We start from the raw sequence: 21,309 nt of genomic DNA, 5'->3' as shown, positions 1-21,309 counted from the left end.
AGCCTCTGGGAAACTCTCCTCCGATCTACCGCTTAAGGAGCCTTCTTGGCGTTCCCTCACCTGCCAGTTTTCAGCCCGGATGGGAAATCGTCTTCGCCCGATGCATGATCGTGCTGACAGCATAACAGCCTGCGGATGAAATGATTCTTATCCTAGCGCCGACCCTTATTCCAGTATGCTATAAAAGTCTGTCGTGCCGTTACTTCATAGCTGTTAATCACTGCCATGACTTTTCTCTCCACTCTCCTCACGGCAATACTTCTCCTTCCTGGGAGTATGGCTACTCCAATCCCAAGCGCACGGTACCTCGTTGCGAGAGAATACAATTCATCAGACTTGTATGCAAACTGGCCCACCTACCAGGACTTACCTCTGCACCCATCCTTTCCGACAAAGGCTGCGTGGGGTGTTTGGGTACGCCTCGTTCGCCTTCAAAGACGCGTTGTCCCTTGACCTGACCCTAGGGCCCCGAAGACGAGCTTGGCGCTCTTAATCATATCACTTCAGCTACGATACAAGCTGCCAAATCGGAGATTCGAGAGGGTATTGCGATCAGCTTGAACCTAAGACTTGATCTACCCAACCCTCCGCTCCCAAAGACGCGTCAGGGACTGACCCACGGTACAGTCGTTTTCACCAATGTATAAAAGTCAGGAACAACTCTCATCCTTGGCCTAGCTATCATGCCATTTTCGGGATACCAAGACGATGTACTGACGCTTAACACCCAAGTCTCGACTCAGTTTGATGGACTGAGGCATTATCCTTATTCCACCAATGGGGACGTTTCTACATACCAGTGCGTTTTCTCATTGCACTTCCTTCTAATTGTGCTACAATCGTTTGGTCTATAGGTTTTACAATGACCTCATATCGTTCACAGACATCATGTCACCCGCCAGGGTGAGTACACTTGGGATGCAAAGTATGTCCATTATTAGCTTTCCCGCTTCTCGGCTAAGAATTGTCTAGATTCTGCACAAAAGGGTATTGCTGGACGCGCCGTCCTTCTTGATTGGGCCGGATGGATGGACTCCCAGAACATCACATTCAGCGCGTTCTCCGTAAGGGCTTTCCTCCTATCACATCTTCGCTTTCCCTGATTCTAAATGCTTCCCTTAGGAGCAAGGTATTACCGCCGCCGAGCTCGATGCAGTTGCAGCCTGGGAGGGTCTACCTCCGGATTTCACCAAACCAGGAGATTTTCTAATTGTTCGGACTGCGATGACGAAGCAGTATAAAGAGCTTTCTGAGTATGACCAAGATATGTTGCCGTTTAGAGAGCACTTCGACTTTGTTGGTGTTGAAGCGAGCGACGAGATGCTTGAATGGATATGGGATAAGAAATTGAGCATTGTTGGCTCTGATAATATAGCCTTTGAGCCGGGGGCATTGACCGCGACGATTGACGGAACACCGGGGAGGAACCTGCATCAGGTGTTTATTGGTGGATGGGGTCAAAGTATTGGTATGTGAGGTCGATCTAGGCATTTACGTTTCGTTCTGATCAATTTTCATTCAGTCGAACTTTTGGACCTCGAGGAGCTGGCGGAGACTTGTCACCGACTGGGAAGATTCACTTTCTTTTTTACGATACAGAATCTAAACGTCCCAGGTGGCATTGCCAGCCCGCCAAATGCTTTGGCGATATTGTAGACAAGCTGATGAAGTTACGTTCGTACATAGTATAATTAGGGACATGGAAATCTGACTACTTGCTACACTGCGTCGAGATGATAAATGCAGAAAAAACATCTGGCTGTGAATGCAAAGAAGTAAGGAGACGGTGTTATAGTATATTGTACAATCCCTGAAACATAAGAAATCGTCCCGCGGCATCAAGCCTTATCTCGTTCGTTCCAGCGTCACGTCGTAGCTACCTGTACCTTCTTGAAATGCATCCTCCATTTCAGCTGCTCTACATCTTCCCTCACAGTCAAACCCACACAGAGCGTCGTGAAACTACACCTTCTCTCCATGTACCCGCCACACTCACACTTCGCTACAAAAGATCCTCCGAGTGTCTGTGGATCGAGCCGCTCCCTCAGCACGGTCTGTACTCGTGTCAGCACATTGTCCACCGTGACGAAGCCCAGGGCCTGGTGCTGCATCACCTCAATATTGAACCGGTCCGAGCCGGTGTCGACGAGGATGAATAAGCGGGGGAGGGGAGGCTGGGATGCGGGCTCAGATGCGACAGACGCGTGAGCACGGACACGTTGGGGCGCGAAGAAGTCGATAGGCTCGCATGTTCCTAGACGAAGAGATTTATGAATTGACAGCTTCGACGAGGGTGTCTGCTTAAAGGTATGTGGCGACGGGTTGGTCGAGGAATTAGTCTTCCACGAAGGAGTGAGTACTTGTGGTGACTGCGATATCGGCGAATGGTTAGGTAATGGAAGAAATGTTTGTTGGGGAGGTGATTGACGCTGGAAGGGTAGGAATGTATGTGTTATGGGCGCCTTCGAAGGTACTGATGGGAATTTCTGGGGCGGTGGCTGAGGATGATTTGCGAATGGATGAAGCGCCACGGGTGATATTTGTGGACGGGGTAACGTGGATATGGGGTATGTTAGAGAATGAGACGGAGGTGGACGAGTTCGATGAGCGGTCGGTAAAGAATCAATCCGCCGACGGTGAGACGGCGGTATATTAGCGGAAGAGGGGGGCGTCCCATTATATAAGGAGAGGTCTTGTGGTGATGGAGTTGGCGCTACGTGGATAGATATGCCGGTTATAGAAGGAGGCCGACTGTATCGAACAGGTGTAGTCTGCATAATGGTAGAATTGGCTGGAGGCAGTGGAGAGAAATTAGGTTGCTGTGACGAAACCGGTGATGGTTGATTAAACGAGGTCATAGAGGGTACCGGAACCCGTCGAAGAGGCGTAGTAGTTGTGGGGGATGGAATCGATTTACGACGTTGGGATAGAAACACAGATGCCTTCTTCGGCTCATCCATAGTGGAGTGGTTAGCCACTATTGAATCGTCCCAATGAACATGTTTTCCTGATACCATGGCTAGCTGGAAAGACCACTATGAGAAGAGGTTGTGAATGACAAGAAAGTGACGTCCGCATTATATGTATATTAACACAGTCAGGGCGTCTTTCCGCCAGCCTCGCGGTATCCGTGCGTCGTCTGTGAAAGGAGTGCATCCACAGTCTCACTGTTCTTCAGTATGTTTACCAATTCTTCTGATGGTCGGTTCGTACCGTGGCGCCGCATTTATCCTGCAATGATGAGTAACAAATTTAGCGGGAGCATCACGTCAGTGTCGATGGAGTAGTCATCCGACGTATCATGCGCGATGAAATTGCAGGATCGATACAGTATCTGCTCCACTTCTGTACGTAGAGAAACTTGAGGGTATGGAGGAAGCGGGAGTAGTAACTCGCAGTGATCGCGACGACCCCGACGATTTGGTGTACCTGATGACGAAGCTGTCGGTTAGCAGAAATATGACTCGTGGTCCTACACGTTCATGATTGAGCAGCGCTCTAAGATAAGACCTATACACTCACCCGCAGGGACGCAATCTCCGAATGAGTGGTGATATACAAAGCCAACATCTGGGCTCACAAAACAAGATTGCATCCGACGATACAAGTTTATCGACGGCATTTACCACAACATGAGGCTAACATGAAGCCAAGACGATCATCGACGTCATGATCCGGTGACAATATTCTCCATTTCAGAAGCGGGAGCGACTCGTAAATGTGTGGAAGAAGGATGCTGCAAGAATGCAGACGGCCGGAGCCGCCTCCACTCCTTGATACCTGCAATACCTGCACGAGGTCTGATGTCAGCAATGAAGATAATTCTGGTATAAAGGTACCTTTGGGGCCCTTACGTTGTGGGATGCGCTTAGGCCATAGGCTCGGTTGCAGTGTTATTGCAACAGACGTGACCTTTGCACCCCTATGAATAAACAGAGTGGCGACATCTGGTCATGGGGTTGCAAGGAAGCCACTATTGAGAGAATATACACAAAAGAGAACATACTCACGATAGGATGTGTCGGATCGTCGTTTCGAATCTACCAGAGGTATAATCGGATCCTTGCGAGCTCACAACTGTTCCGTAGACCTGTCAAAATACAAGTCCGCATGGTGAATCGGTAGATATTTACCGTTGGACGCTGTTTCGTACCTTACAAGCAGAAGAAATAACTGTTTTGACGCGGACGAAACAGAGATTTTCCCTCGTAGCCGAGGCACGGCTAGTCTGAAGCTCCAAAATCACGGACGAAGTACACAAGGTCAGACAACTGAATTGCACTCTCTGGCAGCCTCTGGAGATAGGGGGGTTTTCAAGTTAAATTTCAGCGACAAAATGCAAGATATGCATGTGGTAGGCATCACCCTACTAGATACCTACTAGAAGAATAATGAATTGGACAAGCAGAATTCATAGGATAGATTTTAGAGGTTACCGGACGAAACGAGTTGACTTGAAGACAAGTAGAAGTAAGAGTACCATACATCTATTCCTTGAGTATAAGTTCGAGTGTGATTGTCGGCAGACTGAGATTTTCCAGGCGCTTGCTCAGCTTTATCCTGGGTGTTGGCTGGTGAGCTGACTCGGAACATGCCGACGGCCGCAGGCCGCGGCAAACTCAGCAGCTTCAAAGCCAAACAAGAGCCAAATACTGCAACTCTCCTCCTGACTACCATCTCGATTTTTTGTTTCCTCGTATTGCTCCTGTTCTCCCCCCTTCTTGTCCAGAAATGCACCCACAAAATTTCTGTTAATTTTCTGCTGTATGTAGCAAACAGGTCTCCGGGAGAGAGGGAACTTTCCCCCAGCGCAGCCGTCGTTGAAGGTAGTGGTTAATCTCTGAAGGTAGAAGTCATCCTCGTTTTTTCCGTCATTAGGTCCATCGGCTTATGCAGTGTGTATCAGATTTGACTGTCGATTTGTATTATAATATATGCCCGTTGTAAATTCATGAACACCGACCATCCCTTGCGCGAATATCAGTGACTACCTTTCATCGTGCTTGTGCATCTACCGGCGCATCGAAAGCTAGGGAGTGGCAGCTGAACAGCCTGCAACGAAGACGCGAACCAATCCAATAGCTTTTGAAGCGAGGAGCGTATCTTTTGTGGTCAAGTTATTTGAGGAATGCTATCGGGAAGAGATTTTTCTGGATAAGCTAATGTCGCTATTCCGTAAGGTACTAGTGGTAGTATAGGGATTGATAAATATGATATACCCCAAATACAATATGTATTGGGGGGGGGGGGGGGGGTGCATAGACTTGAGGCTTCAGGAAAGGGAGAAGTCAAGGTGAAGGGGCCAAAACACCAAAGTGATCATGTGAGGTGTTTGGGGTAAGTCTTCAGCCTTCAGGCCGAGTGAGGATGTCGGGATTTCGACACGAAGCCAATCAAGTCTGAATGTTTGGTGAAACCAGAAAGTGGGGAATCCTGAATCCGGTAACACCAAACACTGAAGGGAGTAGGCGGGTGGGTCAAAAAACAAGAGTATCTTGAGGATAATTGAGCGCCCATATACATGGTAGAGAAAGTGAAAGGGCGCGAGGATAGACCACGAGCAATGAGCGCTAATAGCAAGTGCTCGATGGTCACGGATTGGGGTTGTTTACACATGTGTGTCTATGACATCTAAATATTGCCAGACTCCATGTCGCTGCCTTAGCTTACAAGTGCCTGCCGCGTGCCGAGGCGAGTACGACCTTGCTGAATCTTGTCCTTGAACCCTATTGCTGTCTCTTTCGAGTCGACCTTTTCATTGGCAATGCTCCCGACTCAAAACATGTAAGGAAACACTGAAAGCGACGATTCCTCGTCGGGTTGATCTACGTAAGTCATACCAATATGTTACGAAGTGTTTGCGTGGCACGTCTGCTTCTTTGAACACCGATATACCAGTCGTATACCTCGCAGATCATTTGTACATTGAAAAATCCACACTGCATAGTGCCAAACGATCTCTAATAAGAGTCCCCGAACTCAGACCCATAATCTATTCCAAAATTCCGACCGGTGTCACGACGCCGTGCGCTCGTTCGCCAGATGTCGATACGTCATGTCCGCGCAAAAGTCGTCGTCCAGGGAGAGGCTGGGGTGCGAGGTGTACAATAACAGCTAGATGCAAAGGATCTCGATCAGTAACGAAGACAGTCGACATCGTGCGACGTGCGTACTATGTCCAGTTTACCCTAGCCCTATACTCCTTGTATCCCCAACAATACCCCGACGCCATGCTCTCGCTTGCCGGACGTCGATACATGGCGTCGAGGTAAAACTAGTCCCTCCTAAGACTACCTGCCGTCCCTACCCTATGCGAAGTTTCGCCGTGGGTGTGTTCACCGGTTTTGAATACATCGTCTAGGCGCAGACGTCTTGCTTGCCGGAAGACGATCCATTGTCTCCAGCCAAAACTCGGACACCTACACACCAGGATGGGGTGGGGTCATATTTCGCGCAGTCTTCAGGCATACTCACTCCCTCCTCGCACCACACAGGAGGCAACGTCCTCTTCTACTTTCCAACAACGCACGTTACTAGCCATTGAAAGACCAGCGCAGCGGGAACAGGTAGACGTCGTTGAGTGGTAGGAGATGACGCAATATCGGAAGGGAATGTCCGACTGAAGGAGGGTCGTGGGGATGGGTCGTTGGGTCGGGGTTGATGTCGATTTGTCATAGTGTGGTGGATACGTGGCAAGTGGGAGGAGAGAATAGCAGAATCTAGTGAACGGATAAGGATCAATGGCGTAGAGCACTAACAGATGTACTCACCAGTATCATATTGGACTGCGTGCATCATGCGCAAACCTGAATATAATATATCGATGGCGGCTGAAAGCTTCATCAGGACCATGAACAGTAGATGGGCGAGCTCATTCCCATATAGGCTTACGAGATAGGTGGTCCAGGCGATCACACCTAGCTCCGCGGTCCTGGTCATCCTTGGCTATTCCCTCTGCCAGAAAAGCATTCAGTTTCCACTCTGCCTCGCCTTTTCCTGTATTTTCCCCCTGGACGAGCTCCTTTAGTACCTCGACTATCACCTTGTGGTCCTTTTACAAGCTTGTACCGATCCTCGTCTTGCGGGCTGATATACGTGATAATGATCTTGTTGGGTACAATGTTCTCGTGTATTGAGCATGGGATGCCAAAGGGAGACTTTCCCTCTGCAAGTGTCCAGAGACGAAGTTAGAAAGTGTGCTTCTTGTTGGTGGCAAGAAGGACAGATGCAGTGTTAATTGTGCTAGGACAGCACAGCGAGTAGTACTAGTCCTCGTAAGTGGAACAGACTATAAAGTGCGACGCATCAGCATCAGCGAAGGGAAAATACGGAGAAGGTATTAGTCACTCACGATCCAATTCTTAAGCAATTCCCCAGATGTTCAGGTTCAAACGTTCAATATTCAATGTGCGAGGCGACTTTTTGAAGCTAGTGCTGCAGGTGCAATAGAGTCGAGATGGTAAACGGCTGAGTACTGAGTACTGAGTCTTGACATGCTGCACGGCTACGTTGTATTTGTTTGGTTTTGGCAGATGCGAGAGTAGGAAGAGGACTGCTGGATTGAGCACAGCCACCTATTTGTACTTAATTGCTTTTGGCAGACGACGGAAAAGGAAACTTTATGACTGTGGGTTGACCTTGCTTTTCAGCAAGGTAATCTCGGATCAGTGTTTCTTTTAGCATTGTTCTATTCTCTATCTCAACGTTTCACTTTGTAGGGACGTCCATTTGTGTCAAAGGGAAAATAACCTTGCATCGGTTCTTTCTCGTGGTGACACCGGCACAGTAGCAGATAATTCATTTCCTGTAGCCGGCCCATAAAGCGCCTCCCAATAGTTCTCGACCGCTAGGCATTCTGATTCCGAATACAGCGGTACTGTCTTCCAATCCAAAGATTCGGATTATGCACGACCAAACGTCGACCTTTCTTCGCCCGATAAATCCGATGTTTGATAGATGACTCGAACAATGACTCGACGACTGGGTATAAAGCCCACTATCACCTCTTTCCTGACTACAAGATATCATGGCCGCCTGGAAATCTGTAGGAAATGGGACCTTGGAAGGCATTTCCAGTGTCCCAGATCTTGATGTACGCTGGCGTCAAACTGGTTTTATATTGTTCTAACTTTCGCCAGGCGTCCAAGCTCACTATCACACTCGCTAAATCTCTCAAGCCTGTGCCTACACCGGAATCCCTAGTGTTCGGGTCGGTAGGTGATGTGTTCCATCTCGCTTTGAACCCCCTTCTCACCTGTCGTTAGGTGGTCACAGACCATATGCTCGTTGTTAGCTTCGACCCTTCCACGGGATGGTCTGCGCCCGAGATCAAACCTTACGCGCCTCTGTCGTTGGACCCGACGAGCTCTTGCTTCCAGTATTGCACCAGCGTCTTCGAAGGCATGAAGGTGAGATTTTACGCACTCCTTGTTTTTCACCAAGCTTACTTCGCACATGTATGACAGGCGTACATAGGTCCAGATGGAAAGGCACGCCTCTTCAGACCCGAAAAGAACATGGTGCGCCTGGCACGGTCTGCAGAGCGCTGCGCGCTTCCCGTACGTTTTTAAGGTCATTGATATCTCCTGCCGTCCTAATAGACTCGAGTATAGCCATTCAACCAGGATGCCGTCCTGGCCCTCGTCAAGCGCCTTGTCTCGGTCGAGAAACGCTGGATTCCAGCCCTCGAAGGATACAGCCTCTACATCCGACCCACCATGATCGGCACCCGCGCGGCTCTAGGAGTGGCAGCTTCTGACCACGCCTTGCTGTACGTCGTCGTCACTCCTGCGGGTCCCTATTTCAAACAGACTCCTGCAAAGCCTATATCCCTCCTCGCTGTAAGCAACAGTGTGCGCGCGTGGCCCGGAGGGACCGGAGAACACAAGCTAGGACTCAACTACGCACCTGGATTACTTCCCCAGCGTATCGCAGTGAAGAAGGGGTACGACCAGATCTTGTGGGTCCTAGACGATGTGGTTACGGAAGCTGGTTTGATGAATGTGTTTGTTGTCATCAAAAGGGAGGGCGGGGATGGAATTGATGTCGTAACTCCGGAACTCGACGGAACCATTCTCCCTGGAGTGACGAGGATGTCAGTACTGGAGCTTTTGCAGAAAGATGGAATGTCAGTGGCGGAAAGGAAGGTGACGATGACAGAGTTGAGAGCATTGAGTGTCCAGGAGAGACTGTTAGAAGTGTTTTTGGTGGGCACGGCGGTTCTTCTGGCTTCGGTCGGGAGGATTGGACTGGAAAGTGGAGAGGGAGACTTGGTCTTGCCTGGACCATCGCCTGTCGCAGATGCGATGAAGAAGAGGCTGTTGGAAATTCAAGAAGGAAGAGTGGAATACGAGAACTGGTCCGTTGTTTGCGATGACCATTGAAGTTAACTATCTCGTTGAGCTGAATGTTACATTCGTTTTTACGTTGATTGGCAAGCCGTCTGCGTTATCATGAGAGCGTCGCAAAGATGCAATTCAAGGTGAATTATCTGATTTCTCGCGATATTGTGTGGCTGATGGTCTTCAGTAAACAAAGCACCACTCAACAGTATGGCGGGTAAAATGAAGTATAATCTTTCAATTGTTCACATATTGACATAGCATTGTTATGTCCAGCGTCTGTGCCGGAAAGGAAATCACAATACAAAATCATAAATGTCCGATCGCTTTGTCCATCCATTGTCTTTGCATATTTTTTATTAATTTGGCCTACGTGTTTTGGCTTTGTCGCAGCTGGAGGGGGTTTATATACTAATGGTTTTTACCACCAAGGTCGTCATACCAGATTCCTTCGTCCCGGAGACGATACCTCAGGCCTCACTCTCACTCTCACCGGTATAACTCCAATAGATTCCTTCTCTTTCTACTAATATCCATTTATCAGTACGTTCCCTTTCACAATACTTTGGTTCTCTATTAACGCATTCAGTAGTCATGTCTGCTGCCGTTCAAGCCACCCGAAACTCATTGGATACCCTCCCCCTTGAACTCGTCCTCAAAATCTTCCACATGGCCACCTTTGACGAGCCTGACTATAACGTTCCACTGGCTCTCAGTCATGTCTCCAGAGGCTGTCGCGCGGTCGTCAGCCTCGAAGCACGTCTGTGGACTACCATCGAGCTCAATAACAAATCTGCAGTCCGGCGTGTGGTTGCAGGCGCCGATCCCCAGGACGTCTTTCCCTCACTCTCAGTCTATCTCCGTAACTCTGGCCGGCTTCCTTTGAACCTCTCTATAAAGTACGCCGGAGCTCCTCGCGATGCAGAAAATCCGGTTCCATTCGGCTACACCGAACCTTGTGCCAACGGCTTCACACTTTCCCATGCCACTCTCCTCGGCAGCATCCTCGCTCGCCATGCACACCGTCTTGCGCGTTTCACTGTCCACACAAAGTCATGGCAAATCTATACTCTGATTATCAACGAATGGGTGGGCCTTCGTTTACCTCTCCTCGAGAGCTGGGACGTGGAATACGGCATTTTCAGCGATGCCTGTTTATTCGAGGAGTATCCCCCTCTGTGTGAACGTGATTTAGATGCCAGTGAGAATATTCTCACGAACAATGGCAACGGTGTTACTGTGAATCAATTGGTCGAGATTGGTCAACACTTTTTCCCGAGTCTGAAGCGCCTTCGCCTCAGCGGGACGCCGAACAAATGGACTTTCTCCGCTAGCAACCTAGTCGAGCTCGTGCTTCAGAACATCCCGAATAACTATCGTCCTACGGGCAAGGCTCTGCAATCCATTCTAAGCAACAGCCAGCACACCTTGCAGGTCCTCGAGCTAAACGGTGTACTCCAAGATAATGTGAATGACTCGACCCAACAATTGTCACTCCCCGCCGTCCACACCCTCAAAGTCGGATTTGCTTACGTCGACGAAATCGTCACCCTCCTCCAAATCGCAGAGTTCCCCGCTCTCACCGACTTGACGCTCTGGCATCTGGAAGACTGCCTCAACGAGGATCAACGACACCAGGACGAGATGGTCGAGATTTTTCAAGCCATGGTTGACAACCTGCCCCTGCGCCAACTGACGACACTTCACATGGATGCCATCTCTTTTCCCAGGGAGGATTTGTACTCCACACTTTGCTGGGCCGCCGTACGAAACGGCGTTGTCACTCAAGCGCAGTATCCCGTTGTTATGCGGTTCACCTCCGAGCTTAACGCTCTGCAGACGCTCACCCTTGTTCGGCCCGACCCATTATTCCTTCAATGCATGGGTTACTCTCCACCGTCTTCGATGCTATTCCTTCCGTCCCTCCGGAATCTCAGATGCGAGACGTCGATCCCGAAAGATTGTCTCTACATTACAAAGTTTTGGCAACGTCGCATCAACGCGCTAGCGCTCCTATCCGGAGGGATGTACCCTGGCCCTGGTCTTGAGAGGTTGGAGTTGTTGCTCCCACAAACGCATGATAGCGTGCATCTGCAGGAATGGAAGGACAACCCTCAGCCGTATGCAATGTGGATGGGCGTCGAGTTTCAACCCGAGCATATCCCCTTTGTCATTGACCAGGATGACGATATATATATGGAATCAGACGAAGACGAAGGTGAAGGTGAAGATGCTATGGCAGAGGATTAAGGCTAGCATTTGTCTGTTTCGCTACATATTTTTTTCTCTCACATTCCTTCCCCTTGAATCCAAGTAATTACCGCTGACATTCTTTGTATTGCTCTGTTATTGTAGTATGTTTCATTGAATAATACCACCATCATCGTTGTTTCCCAATTGTGCCTTCTTCTGAGTACTGGGGCTGCTGTTCACAATTCACTGGGGTCGGTCTTCAGTTTGTCGTTTTGTACTTCACATTCTCCGGAATGGACACAGCGAGCGGCGACCATTGCCTTCAAGTTCTGAACGGCAGAACAAAAAGAGTCATTCATTACAATACTAGTATATGCTTCTTGTCCAACAGCTGAGGACGTAAACTTTCATCGCCATGTCGACGTTAAAGTCTGGGTGGTACCCGATGATATGACGGTAGCCTGCCGGTTCGGATCAGATTCCCATACCACCTAGAAAGCCTTTGAGTATCCAAGACGTCCAAACCGGTCGCATTACCCACCGATCCATCTGTTTCTTTCCTTATAAACTTGTACTGGAAGGTTGTACCCGAAGGAATGTTAACGGTAGCTTTCCATACAGGATAATCGTTCGCCGAAAGAGCGATCTTGCGAAGAACAGATGCGTAAAAAGCTGTAGTAAGAGAACGGATACACAACGCTCACAGAGGATGCAGGCGCCCAGTTCCCTAGCTGGGATATACTACCCACCACGAAGATATTCTAAACACCTGTAAGGAAGCACACTCTTGACGAGAAAAAGCTCACTTCGCCGAATGTCGTAGTTGCAGTTTCGGCAAAAGATACTGCGACAGATCCCGAGCCATCGCCGCCACCCGATCCAGAACCAGTACCTAGACACTCATTGAGCCAAGCTTCAGTTGGTGGAACTTGCGTTACCCTTTGCGCCCGCATGGATAGCTACGGCGCTGTGAGCCGGAACTGTTGCGGTGAATGAACCACCAGATACGGTGAACCTTGAAAACAAAAATGATAGTGCACTGATGACCGTCGTTGAAGTGCCTTACCCTGAGCCAGTGCAAGTACCACTAGTGGAGCTTTTGCCGCTGATGACATCACAGTAAGAACCATCTGATAACGAAGTAGTAAAGTTTGCGGTCCAGTTGGAGGCAGCGTTATTGATGGCGACAAAACCAGCAGATCCTACATGAAGATCAGCAAAGCGATCGTACTCTGAGACTCATAGAAGAGCACCTCGTCCAAAAGCGATTTGCGAAGATTGAGGAGACATCCAGTTAGCCAATGCGGCAGATCCCACGTTGTTGCGGAAACCGACCATGCCGGAGAATGCAACCCAACGATGTTGGCAATACCATCCGTTCGCTCCTCCTGTGCCTGAGCAAGTACCCGCACCTGAAAGGTATAAAACAAGGTTTCTGGAGGACATAGCAAATAAAACGTACCATTATTAGGAGCGCCATCATCCGTCGAAGAAAATTTGTAGCTGGAAAGGATAGAAGGTGTTCCATAAGGATGCGCGAGCGAGAATATGGTTGCAATCTGGGGCAAGAATCACCGCCCGCGTTAAGGCATAACGGCTTGAACGCCGAGAAAAATATACCACGTAGGCATTATTTGCCGAATTGACGTTGAGAGAGTTACCGTTCTGAGAAAGATCGTCAGGTCAGTTATCACACATTCCCAGTATGGCCTACTAGCCCCGCGTACTCTTTCAGTATCATGATTCGCTACGAAGACATTAGCTTGTGATCCAGATACCCATCCTATGTCATCATCAGGCATCATGACCTGTAATTCAATAAGAATACTCGCCTTGATTATCGAGATTCTGTAATCCAGAGATGCTGCCGCCCGTGAATGCATTCTTGAGAGCCGTGGTGTAACGGAATCTATCGAGAAAATATAAAGCTAGTTCTGAAGACTTAAGAGAATGCTCTTACTCTTGTACATCGCCATTTTGAACGTATTCAGAGGGCTGGATCGGTTCGCCAGCTCCCCAGATGACTTCTTGGGTGATATATGGTGACGATGAGAAACGGCTCGTGATGTTGGCAATGTCGTTCGTGGCAATATCTAGTTGTTTATCAGATCGATCTTTGTGAGTGTGAGAGAGGAAGGACTTACGTTTGGCTGCATCCAAACGAAGACCGTCAACTCCTAAAGAAAGAAGATCATTCACATATGCAGCTAGACGCCCTCGAACATATTCAGTTTCGGTTGCTAGACTACAGAGACTTTAGGATACGGAGTTCGAAAGGTACAGAAAATGGAAAATACTCCGCAAGGTTGACCAATTCACAAGTTTGGACCTGGGCACGACTAGTGTAGTCTTGGATGTCGTCGTTACTTGTGAGACCGCAATGATGGAAATCCTGGCAGCGTAAGTAATGTAAGCGAGATAGTATAGGCAGAGAGCATACCTGACTTTGGTAGATGTTAGGGTAGACCTATCAGTGGGAAGGGTGAGAGGTGATGTGAATCGGAAGTCAAGCCGACTAACATAGTGTGTGTAACTATCCCCCGCAACACCAATGCCAGAATCTGAGCCGGACATATGGTTAAGGATGGTGTCTACGCGGCGCTCAGCGTTGGTATTTTAGGAACCACCGAATAAGCCAAGCATACCAGCGATAACCTTGACACCTGCAGCATGACAGGTCGTTACCATGCTGGCGAGTCTCTCAATTGACAGAAGCAATGCATGCAAAAAGACCTAACTTGGCGAATTGGCTCCTGTTACCACGTTTTGAGGTCAAAGTGTAGGAGACCGGCTGGTAATCCGTCCACCACTGACTACCGGTAACGTGTTCTGCCGGCGGACTAACTGTTTAAGTTCAGAGGGAAATCATAATAAGAAATGTTCGGGAATCGCACCTTGAACAAATCCATAACCAGCGGGGCCAATGAAGTCAGTGCATTCGGAAGCTACGCTGTCCCAGGTCCATTCGAACATCTGGATGATAACTGTGCTGTTTCCGGAGGGAGCTCGACGCAGTGGTGGAAAGGCGAGAACGCATGGTAAAAGGATGGGAAAGAGACCTAGTATGAGGAGCATAGTAGGTAGTAAGCGAGGGCGACAACATTATTACGATCCAGTATAGTGACCTTTAAATAAATTTCGTCTGGCTTGTGAAAAAGTAGATCATGAGTACAAGCGGAGCTATCCACACGGAATACTCACCATAGCAAATAGAAATGTACCAATAGTTGGCAGCCATAAGAGTCGTCGAAATCGCTTCCAAGGGCGTCATCAACATACCGCGTCAATATACTGATCTATGTTGCTCCTTTTAAAAACTGTCCCAGCACAGAAAACTGGAATGGACGTTAAATGGTACAGGTTTGAATTTTTTCTTCCGGACCTCACCTTTCCAAGCACATGGCTGTCACAGATGTTAATCATCATATGGTCCTCAAACTAAAGGCACCTAGGTCATTCGGCAGTCAGTATTGCGACCGGACCATCCTGGTGAGATCACGAATGATAATGGGTAGTGCATCAGACATCGCCTGTCACCCGGCTGGTCGTCCAAGAGTTACTACAAGCAACCAGAAGGCTAAGAAAACGAAAAGATTGTTACTGTTATAGTCAAAGCGACAGGAAAAGAGTTACTTTTTTAGATTTATTTAATAGCCTTGGCATGAATTTCTCGGAGCGAAGCCGCTTCTTGTGCTGACAGTATTATGTATCCATGCAAGATGCCAGTGGCGGATAAAAACATTGGCCGGCAGTCAGGTGCCCCCCCTCCCGGCGGGTACAAAGCTTTATATACAGACGAGTTCTGCGAATGTAATAAAGTGTTAGGCTAGAGAAAGGTCACGGTGTTGAATCGAGTCATTGATGAGTCACTGGGCAGTGGGTGGTCGACGCGAGATGATCACGTGCTGATCACAGGGTCAAGAAACTCTTAAACTCATTTTTGACTTTTCTACCACGAGCTACCACGTCGACAGCTCAAGCCCCGACATTAGTTGTTTATATTACAAGAATACCGGGATCTATATATGAAAAAGAGGTAAGGCATGGAATGGCTCCTTGGTGCTCCTGTAATTTATCTTATCTGCCATAGGTTCGGCCAAAAGCCTCTTTTTGAAAATGCTAATTAGAAGGAAGCATCTATATAGCCTCCAGGGGAAATTTTTCTGAGTCCTTCAGGTCGCTCCTCCCTAGATTTGGTTGCATCGAAAGTTTACGTTGTCAAACTTGCGTCAAGAATCAAAATGAGAGCAGTTTCGCTTTTTCTGTCTCATTCACCGACACTTTTGTCTACTTCTACCTACAACTGACTTCTATCTGGTTTCTACTTCTTGCTTGGCTTTTGGCTACGGGCACGAGACAAAAATATCCTTTGCGGGCCGCAGGCGGCCCGATTGGCGCCTGACAACGACTTTAAATAAGACAGGCGAGGTCTTCCTCAAACAACCAGCAGAGTCAGCATTCTCCAAGCGTACTGCTTTCCCAGCATTAGATATGTCCACCGATCCCTTATCGGCCGTAGTCGCAGCCCTCGAACGAGAGCAGATCATACCGGATGTTATTCCCGAAGCCTTCACCCCCTCAGTTCTATTCACGGTCATCTATCCCACCGGCAAGGAGGGCTTGCTGAGCTGCGAACTCACTCGTGAAGAAGCCTTCGATGAGCCTGAGATAAACTTCACTCCGATGCAGAATAACATTGGCGCGGAAGGAGAGCCTACCTATACGCTCGTTATGGCGGATCCAGATGCGCCATCGCGGGCGGAACCAAAATTTAGGCAGTTTAGGCATTGGGTGGTATGTTTTTTCAAGTCTTATCTGTTCTAGGATCTGACGTGCTTTGTAGATTGCCGGTATCAAGTCACCTGTGGAGAGCGCTTCTGAGACCACTAATCTCACTGGAATCAAGACGAAGTTATCGACGACGCCTTATCGGCCTCCTGGGCCTCCCCCAGGTACCGGTCTTCACAGATACAGTTCGTGTTTGATTACAAGCCCTAACGAGATGCTAATAACCGCCCATAGCATTTCTCCTGTTTGAAGAGCCAGTCGGCTTTTCTATTCCTCATGGCGCAGTTGAATACGGGGCAGAATTGGAACAGAGACGTAGCTGGAATGCAGTCGAGTTCGGGAAGAAGTATGGACTGAAACTTGTCGGCGCCAATTATTTCTTGGTCCGATCCACCGAGTAATTTTGTACCAGGGTAGGTGGATGATTATCGATAATTTCCCTTACATCAGTTCCTTGTTCAATGTGTTGTGTTTCAACCTTGGCTCTCGCCTTTCTATGAAATTGGTATGATTCTTGGAAATAACAGCAGCACAGGCATATGAAAACTTGACGCCCAACCGAAGTCGGGCACAGCCGCAACTTCATTCCGCTGTTTTGACAACCTTGCGGTCGTGCGATTTATCGCCATCATCCAAGTATGGCGATCTATTGATTACGACCCTGCCGTCATTATCTGCCTGGGAGTTGGCCTTCGTCCGGCCGTCCGTAACCGAAATTGAGGCACCATAGCTACTTCAACAATCTTATCCCCCTCCGGTGTGGTAAATTTCACTTCTGTTTCCTTCTTTTTGCAAAATCGGAAAGCCAGCCGCCGGGATTCCAGTGAGGCTGGTCATTTGTTTCAGTATGTCCCTCCTTCCACCCCCCCGCGTCCAGTACTGGTGGCACGGTGTGGCACAAGGCTATCTATATTCGATGAAACCAACTAGCGCAGGGGAATGTTAGAGAGTACGTTATTTTTGTCTCACTTCTCCTTTTGCTCTCCCTAGTTACGATGCGGCGTCCAGAGTAAATCCTTATCCTTGACCAAGGAGAGGCTGCATTAATTTGAACTTCGGCTCGAGCAGGGATATCATTCATAGGGAGGATCGTTCTCGGTGGATCCGAAGTAGTACAAGGGGTTTGAGGTAAGTAAGTACTAAGCGCATATCGCGACTTTCCATTTTGGTTAGATGTACGATACGTTTTGCACACCGAAGGCTTCATCTGCTCATCCAGCAATATATTAGCTATGTGCCGATGTCCGGGAGCAATCGAATGGAACTGGCGTGGGTAATTTAGGAACCAGCGCCTAAGTCTGAGAGCTGTTACTTATCCTTTTTATAGGCTCGCATCGATGCGGTGGTTGCTAGTTTCCTTCACACCGTCTCCTCTGACATCCTCAACTAGCAAAGTAAACATGCAAGGTGTAAACATGTTTTGTGCTCAGGCACAACTTCTAGTATTCCATATAGTACAGCACCGGCGGCGAGACCACTCAGGTTTTCCGTCCATTTCACTGGGTGTCGCACGCTCCGAAACGAGAAAAAGAATAAAAAAAGAAAGACTTCGGGAGATGATCGGGGACCCAAAAACCGGTGTCCCGACCTCGATTTTGAAGCTCAAAAATGGCGAAAGGAGCGCTCTTTGAGCTTTCCATTTCATATTTTTCGCTGATGGATAAGTTTATAGCATTAAAGCTAGCTGGGACTATGCTACAAGGCATGTATTTCTATTGTACATATCATGAGAATAGTAGGCTTGGGCAATGGGCAGATGGCCCTGCATAAGAAAACTGCGGGTTTTATTCAACAGTTTTAAGTGTAAACATTTTTTCTGGTCCGTTCTTCTGGTTTAAATGCTGTCTGTGACTTGAAGCTCAATGGCTGAAGAGGTTATGGGGGTTGTATATGCTTAGTACTGGTGCCCAGCACAAAATCAATGAACATTTAAGGAAGGAAAGTGCATCTAAAATTTATCCATGGCATCATTAGTTATATATGCGAGGAAGATACATTCTGGACGCGAGCGCAAGCGTCGTCGCGGCAGGTAACTCGGACCCTTCGGACCGGTGGCAGATAACATAGGGGCTTGGCAGATAACTTTTGGCAAGAGATTCACTTTTTCTTGAGTATTGTGCCGCACAGCGCTTCGGGCTTCTCACAACTTTAACACATCATTAATTATTATATTTTTCATCTACTGGCAGATTTCCAAGCCCGAACGTAAAGAAATAACGCCAGGAAAAATCAGCGAAAGCGTGGAATACTACTACCCATTATGGGCATGGCAGATAACTGGCAGATAACTACCGTGGGAACCCAGTGAAACGGGCGGTAAACCACCACTCAGGGCTCAGGGTCCTCAGTTACCTATGGCCAAGGCCGAGGTTCTCCCGCTAGAAGTGATCCTGTTCGACCCTGTTGGTTACGTGTCCCAAACTAGGAATGAAACGAGGCTCACGCTTGTTTTTGGATCCTGTCTTCACTTACGCTCCTTCAGTGCTAGCCAGTCATCAAATGCTCAAACGTCACCAAGACAATGCAATTTATATATGGCGTACGTTGAGCTTGCTCTCTTCGTCGAGACTGTGATTCATACCTGGGTGCTTATTGCTGTTTCCTGCTAGATCCACCGCGGCGTCCGTGATAATCTGGGGTGTCTGCCCTTGTGAGGTGATTGTAGGCGATAAATGTGAAACACAATATGGTTTTGAGGCAGCCATCACCTCGAGGCAGAGAGATCGCGTTGCCGAGTATATGGACGGACCTACAGCAGCATACAGGTGCATACATCATTTCGCCTAGCTTGACATGAGGATCGCCTCGCGGCATCACACCGTCCTTGCTGGAACGCTATCGCCTTAACAGGCGGATTTCTTGTATATGTGCGCGCTTAATATCACGAACCGTGGGGATTTTAGAAGGTAACAGCCGGTACCGAAACGTATAAATTCCAGCATCGGCACAGCTGTGATATCTGACTTGTCACAGCATCTCTTCTCTCCCTGTACCCGTATCCCTGTAAGCCGCTGCTCTCGTTCTTGTCTTATGTATCACACTTACCCCCAGTAAGGCACGCCAGACAATGGCCACTGTGCCCATTGTTCGCTCAGAAAGGCAATCTCAAATCGACAATTTCACCTCAAGTCAGATTTCCTTCCATCCTTTGACGAGGATCATGGCCCTCGATACGGCTTCGTGCTTTGCTCAGCGCGTGCCCAACGAATTACTCTCATACATCTTCCTCTCTGCCTTCCACCAAGCCAACGCGATACACCTCTCACATGTCTGCTCGCGTTGGCGAAATGTCGCGCTTTCTACAGGTAGTTTATGGACGGATATTACCATCACATTCCCCACATCCGTCGGGCAGCTTTCATGCGCTCTAACGTGTCTCCGCCGTTCCAAGGTCTATCCGCTTGATCTGTATCTGGATTTTCGTGACCCCGCTTGGGACTGGGATGAGCATTCACACGGGTTTGGGTCAGAGGACATGGAGACGGTGTTAGGCCTTCTCCTGCCGCACGCGAACCGATGGAAGTCCGTGAACCTCCTGACGGATACATGGGCGCCGATGTGGACATTTTTGAAAGAGACTCAGCGCGTAGAAATGCCGACCCTGAGATCGGTGAAATTGTCGCGGTGCAACGCGTATTTTGTGGGAAAAGGGGAAACCTTCGAGCCGGCAGGGTTGAGGGAGCCGCTGCGGCTTTTTGGGGGCCAGGAGATGGGAACGTTGAGGGAGGTGGGACTTGTGGGAGTGCATGTCGACTGGGCTGGATCGGGTCTTAGGAATTTGTTGGACTTGGAGCTCAAGTACCATGCGAGCGACGTTATGCCGACTTTCCAGGAGTTTAAAGCCATTATGGAAGGATGTCCAGACCTGAAATATCTCTCCATTGTGGGGTGGGGACCTAGGTTCGACAGTCCTCCGATACTGGATTCCAGCGCGACACTCATTCGCTTGCCTAACCTGATTCGGTTCTCTTTCGGTTTCGTGGACACGGAATATGCGATCCGGTTGCTGGAACATATGGTACTACCGGTTCTAATGGAACTGGCCCTGGAGGATGTGTCAAGGAGCTTGAGCTTCTACGACGCCGAGAGTCTGCCGGATGTCAAGGCTCTTCTGGAATGGTTTACGGGAGACCACGATGCTATTCCATGTAGTAGGCTCTTGACGCTGGAACTACATGGAATTCGTTGCTGCGACAGTGATACATTGCGAAGATTTTTCTGCAAGTTTCTGATGGTGGGGAGAATATCTCTATCCGATGCGGATGTGGTGTTGCTGGAAGCGCTGAAACCCGGTACATTGACACCCTGTCCGGCGCTTACAGAAATATCCTGCCGAAGGGTCGATTTTTCCAAGCTCTCAGAATTAGTAGGCGCGCGAGCTTCAAGTTCGGACGTCTCGTCATTCAAGAATGTCCACGTTGACCTGTTCGGGGATGAGTTTGTTGGAGAGCAGGAAAGCCTGACTATTCAAAGAGCCAATGCCGATCTTTCCGTTAGCACCATCGCTGCCTCTGATTAATTACCTTTTGCTCCCTTTTATTGCTCTTAATTTTCTCTACTTCGAATTCGCCTTTTCCTACTGTTCTGTACCTATATTCGTGTTTCATCCATGTCCTGTATGCGTGTGATATCATTGGGACCGTTGAGTGTCTGTCCCCTTTTTGTCTCCATCCCCTTTACCCTTCGGCGATGCCAAACTTTCCGCCAATGAATTCCTTGAAAGTGATACGAATGTTATCGAGTTAGGTGTTCACTGCTCGGGCCCAGAAATGACTCAAACTTCGCGCGTGTCGTCTATCTTGTTGAATGGACGCTACGTAACAATCCATTATCATGTAACGTTATATTATATAGTCTGGTAGCAATAAGAAGCAAAGAGGAAGAACGGGTAGGCCGAGGTCAAAACCTAAAGCGAGAAGACCGAGAGCGGGCTTACGTTGACTCGTGGAAGATGTGATATTCAGAGGGTACAACTCTAAACAAAGTA

The 21,309-nt window shown here is 48.6% G+C and overlaps 9 protein-coding genes across 9 annotated transcripts; 5 read left to right on the top strand and 4 right to left on the bottom strand.

Annotated features, from left to right (window-relative positions):
• Nucleotides 1–8: 8 nt before the first annotated feature.
• EV420DRAFT_843926 (uncharacterized protein) lies at nucleotides 9–1,761 on the top strand. Its single transcript, XM_060483684.1, has 7 exons — nucleotides 9–414; nucleotides 465–621; nucleotides 679–799; nucleotides 855–925; nucleotides 973–1,064; nucleotides 1,123–1,468; nucleotides 1,523–1,761. The coding sequence occupies exons 1-7, from the start codon at nucleotides 226–228 to the stop codon at nucleotides 1,654–1,656; spliced, it is 1,110 nt and encodes a 369-aa protein (XP_060326562.1). The 5' UTR covers nucleotides 9–225; the 3' UTR covers nucleotides 1,657–1,761.
• EV420DRAFT_843978 (uncharacterized protein) lies at nucleotides 1,761–3,417 on the bottom strand. Its single transcript, XM_060483685.1, has one exon. The coding sequence runs from the start codon at nucleotides 3,015–3,017 to the stop codon at nucleotides 1,866–1,868; it is 1,152 nt and encodes a 383-aa protein (XP_060326561.1). The 5' UTR covers nucleotides 3,018–3,417; the 3' UTR covers nucleotides 1,761–1,865.
• Nucleotides 3,418–4,151: 734 nt separating this feature from the next.
• Nucleotides 4,152–4,846, bottom strand: EV420DRAFT_1566867 (uncharacterized protein). The gene is made up of 2 exons (XM_060474084.1): nucleotides 4,438–4,846; nucleotides 4,152–4,295 (listed from the first exon to the last, which is right to left on the bottom strand). Exons 1-2 carry the CDS (start codon nucleotides 4,675–4,677, stop codon nucleotides 4,224–4,226), a joined length of 312 nt encoding a protein of 103 aa, XP_060326560.1. The 5' UTR covers nucleotides 4,678–4,846; the 3' UTR covers nucleotides 4,152–4,223.
• A 392-nt stretch (nucleotides 4,847–5,238) lies between these two features.
• Nucleotides 5,239–5,643, bottom strand: EV420DRAFT_1566852 (uncharacterized protein). Its single transcript, XM_060474083.1, has one exon. The coding sequence runs from the start codon at nucleotides 5,614–5,616 to the stop codon at nucleotides 5,353–5,355; it is 264 nt and encodes an 87-aa protein (XP_060326559.1). The 5' UTR covers nucleotides 5,617–5,643; the 3' UTR covers nucleotides 5,239–5,352.
• A 2,229-nt stretch (nucleotides 5,644–7,872) lies between these two features.
• Nucleotides 7,873–9,658, top strand: EV420DRAFT_843858 (aminotransferase). The gene is made up of 6 exons (XM_060483683.1): nucleotides 7,873–8,092; nucleotides 8,139–8,213; nucleotides 8,265–8,408; nucleotides 8,466–8,558; nucleotides 8,613–9,481; nucleotides 9,529–9,658. Exons 1-5 carry the CDS (start codon nucleotides 8,027–8,029, stop codon nucleotides 9,381–9,383), a joined length of 1,149 nt encoding a protein of 382 aa, XP_060326558.1. The 5' UTR covers nucleotides 7,873–8,026; the 3' UTR covers nucleotides 9,384–9,481; nucleotides 9,529–9,658.
• EV420DRAFT_843832 (uncharacterized protein) lies at nucleotides 9,641–11,610 on the top strand. The gene is made up of 2 exons (XM_060483682.1): nucleotides 9,641–9,884; nucleotides 9,934–11,610. Exon 2 carries the CDS (start codon nucleotides 9,936–9,938, stop codon nucleotides 11,589–11,591), a length of 1,656 nt encoding a protein of 551 aa, XP_060326557.1. The 5' UTR covers nucleotides 9,641–9,884; nucleotides 9,934–9,935; the 3' UTR covers nucleotides 11,592–11,610.
• Nucleotides 11,611–11,976: 366 nt separating this feature from the next.
• Nucleotides 11,977–14,677, bottom strand: EV420DRAFT_1566837 (glycoside hydrolase superfamily). The gene is made up of 17 exons (XM_060474082.1): nucleotides 14,429–14,677; nucleotides 14,273–14,378; nucleotides 14,180–14,223; nucleotides 14,055–14,125; nucleotides 13,975–14,001; nucleotides 13,832–13,926; nucleotides 13,679–13,779; nucleotides 13,495–13,627; nucleotides 13,367–13,443; nucleotides 13,262–13,317; nucleotides 13,155–13,199; nucleotides 12,997–13,093; nucleotides 12,788–12,946; nucleotides 12,601–12,736; nucleotides 12,239–12,549; nucleotides 12,076–12,180; nucleotides 11,977–12,025 (listed from the first exon to the last, which is right to left on the bottom strand). Exons 1-15 carry the CDS (start codon nucleotides 14,607–14,609, stop codon nucleotides 12,450–12,452), a joined length of 1,428 nt encoding a protein of 475 aa, XP_060326556.1. The 5' UTR covers nucleotides 14,610–14,677; the 3' UTR covers nucleotides 11,977–12,025; nucleotides 12,076–12,180; nucleotides 12,239–12,449.
• A 1,348-nt stretch (nucleotides 14,678–16,025) lies between these two features.
• On the top strand, nucleotides 16,026–16,723 carry EV420DRAFT_1622228 (PEBP-like protein; the record flags this gene model as incomplete). The annotated part of the gene is made up of 3 exons (XM_060475785.1): nucleotides 16,026–16,328; nucleotides 16,378–16,507; nucleotides 16,557–16,723. 3 exons carry the CDS (start codon nucleotides 16,026–16,028, stop codon nucleotides 16,721–16,723), a joined length of 600 nt encoding a protein of 199 aa, XP_060326555.1.
• Nucleotides 16,724–19,134: 2,411 nt separating this feature from the next.
• Nucleotides 19,135–21,141, top strand: EV420DRAFT_843689 (uncharacterized protein). Its single transcript, XM_060483681.1, has 2 exons — nucleotides 19,135–19,325; nucleotides 19,378–21,141. Exon 2 carries the CDS (start codon nucleotides 19,390–19,392, stop codon nucleotides 20,839–20,841), a length of 1,452 nt encoding a protein of 483 aa, XP_060326554.1. The 5' UTR covers nucleotides 19,135–19,325; nucleotides 19,378–19,389; the 3' UTR covers nucleotides 20,842–21,141.
• Nucleotides 21,142–21,309: the final 168 nt, after the last annotated feature.

Source organism: Desarmillaria tabescens (genome assembly GCF_030435595.1).
Source record: "Desarmillaria tabescens strain CCBAS 213 chromosome Unknown EV420scaffold_41, whole genome shotgun sequence".
NCBI classification, from domain to species: domain Eukaryota; kingdom Fungi; phylum Basidiomycota; class Agaricomycetes; order Agaricales; family Physalacriaceae; genus Desarmillaria; species Desarmillaria tabescens.
The sequence above is the reverse complement of the archived record's forward strand: the minus strand, read 5'-3'. Positions and strand labels throughout refer to the sequence as shown.

Bases quoted from the DNA above. Each gene is read 5' to 3' on its own strand.
- EV420DRAFT_843832 (XM_060483682.1), top strand. From the start codon at position 9,936: ATGTCTGCTGCCGTTCAAGCCACCCGAAACTCATTGGATACCCTCCCC.
- EV420DRAFT_843858 (XM_060483683.1), top strand. From the start codon at position 8,027: ATGGCCGCCTGGAAATCTGTAGGAAATGGGACCTTGGAAGGCATTTCC. The intron at 8,093-8,138 runs GTACGCTGGCGT...AACTTTCGCCAG, and splicing joins CCAGTGTCCCAGATCTTGAT to GCGTCCAAGCTCACTATCAC. The intron at 8,409-8,465 runs GTGAGATTTTAC...CATGTATGACAG, and splicing joins GCGTCTTCGAAGGCATGAAG to GCGTACATAGGTCCAGATGG.
- EV420DRAFT_843689 (XM_060483681.1), top strand. From the start codon at position 19,390: ATGGCCACTGTGCCCATTGTTCGCTCAGAAAGGCAATCTCAAATCGAC.
- EV420DRAFT_1566867 (XM_060474084.1), bottom strand. From the start codon at position 4,677: ATGGTAGTCAGGAGGAGAGTTGCAGTATTTGGCTCTTGTTTGGCTTTG. The intron at 4,296-4,437 runs GGTAACCTCTAA...CCCTATCTCCAG, and splicing joins CAAGTCAACTCGTTTCGTCC to AGGCTGCCAGAGAGTGCAAT.
- EV420DRAFT_1566837 (XM_060474082.1), bottom strand. From the start codon at position 14,609: ATGCTCCTCATACTAGGTCTCTTTCCCATCCTTTTACCATGCGTTCTC. The intron at 13,444-13,494 runs GTAAGAGCATTC...TTTTCTCGATAG, and splicing joins CAAAATGGCGATGTACAAGA to ATTCCGTTACACCACGGCTC. The intron at 12,947-12,996 runs GTACGTTTTATT...TATACCTTTCAG, and splicing joins TGATGGCGCTCCTAATAATG to GTGCGGGTACTTGCTCAGGC.
- EV420DRAFT_843926 (XM_060483684.1), top strand. From the start codon at position 226: ATGACTTTTCTCTCCACTCTCCTCACGGCAATACTTCTCCTTCCTGGG. The intron at 622-678 runs GTACAGTCGTTT...TCCTTGGCCTAG, and splicing joins GCGTCAGGGACTGACCCACG to CTATCATGCCATTTTCGGGA. The intron at 1,065-1,122 runs GTAAGGGCTTTC...TGCTTCCCTTAG, and splicing joins TCACATTCAGCGCGTTCTCC to GAGCAAGGTATTACCGCCGC.
- EV420DRAFT_843978 (XM_060483685.1), bottom strand. From the start codon at position 3,017: ATGGTATCAGGAAAACATGTTCATTGGGACGATTCAATAGTGGCTAAC.
- EV420DRAFT_1566852 (XM_060474083.1), bottom strand. From the start codon at position 5,616: ATGTGTAAACAACCCCAATCCGTGACCATCGAGCACTTGCTATTAGCG.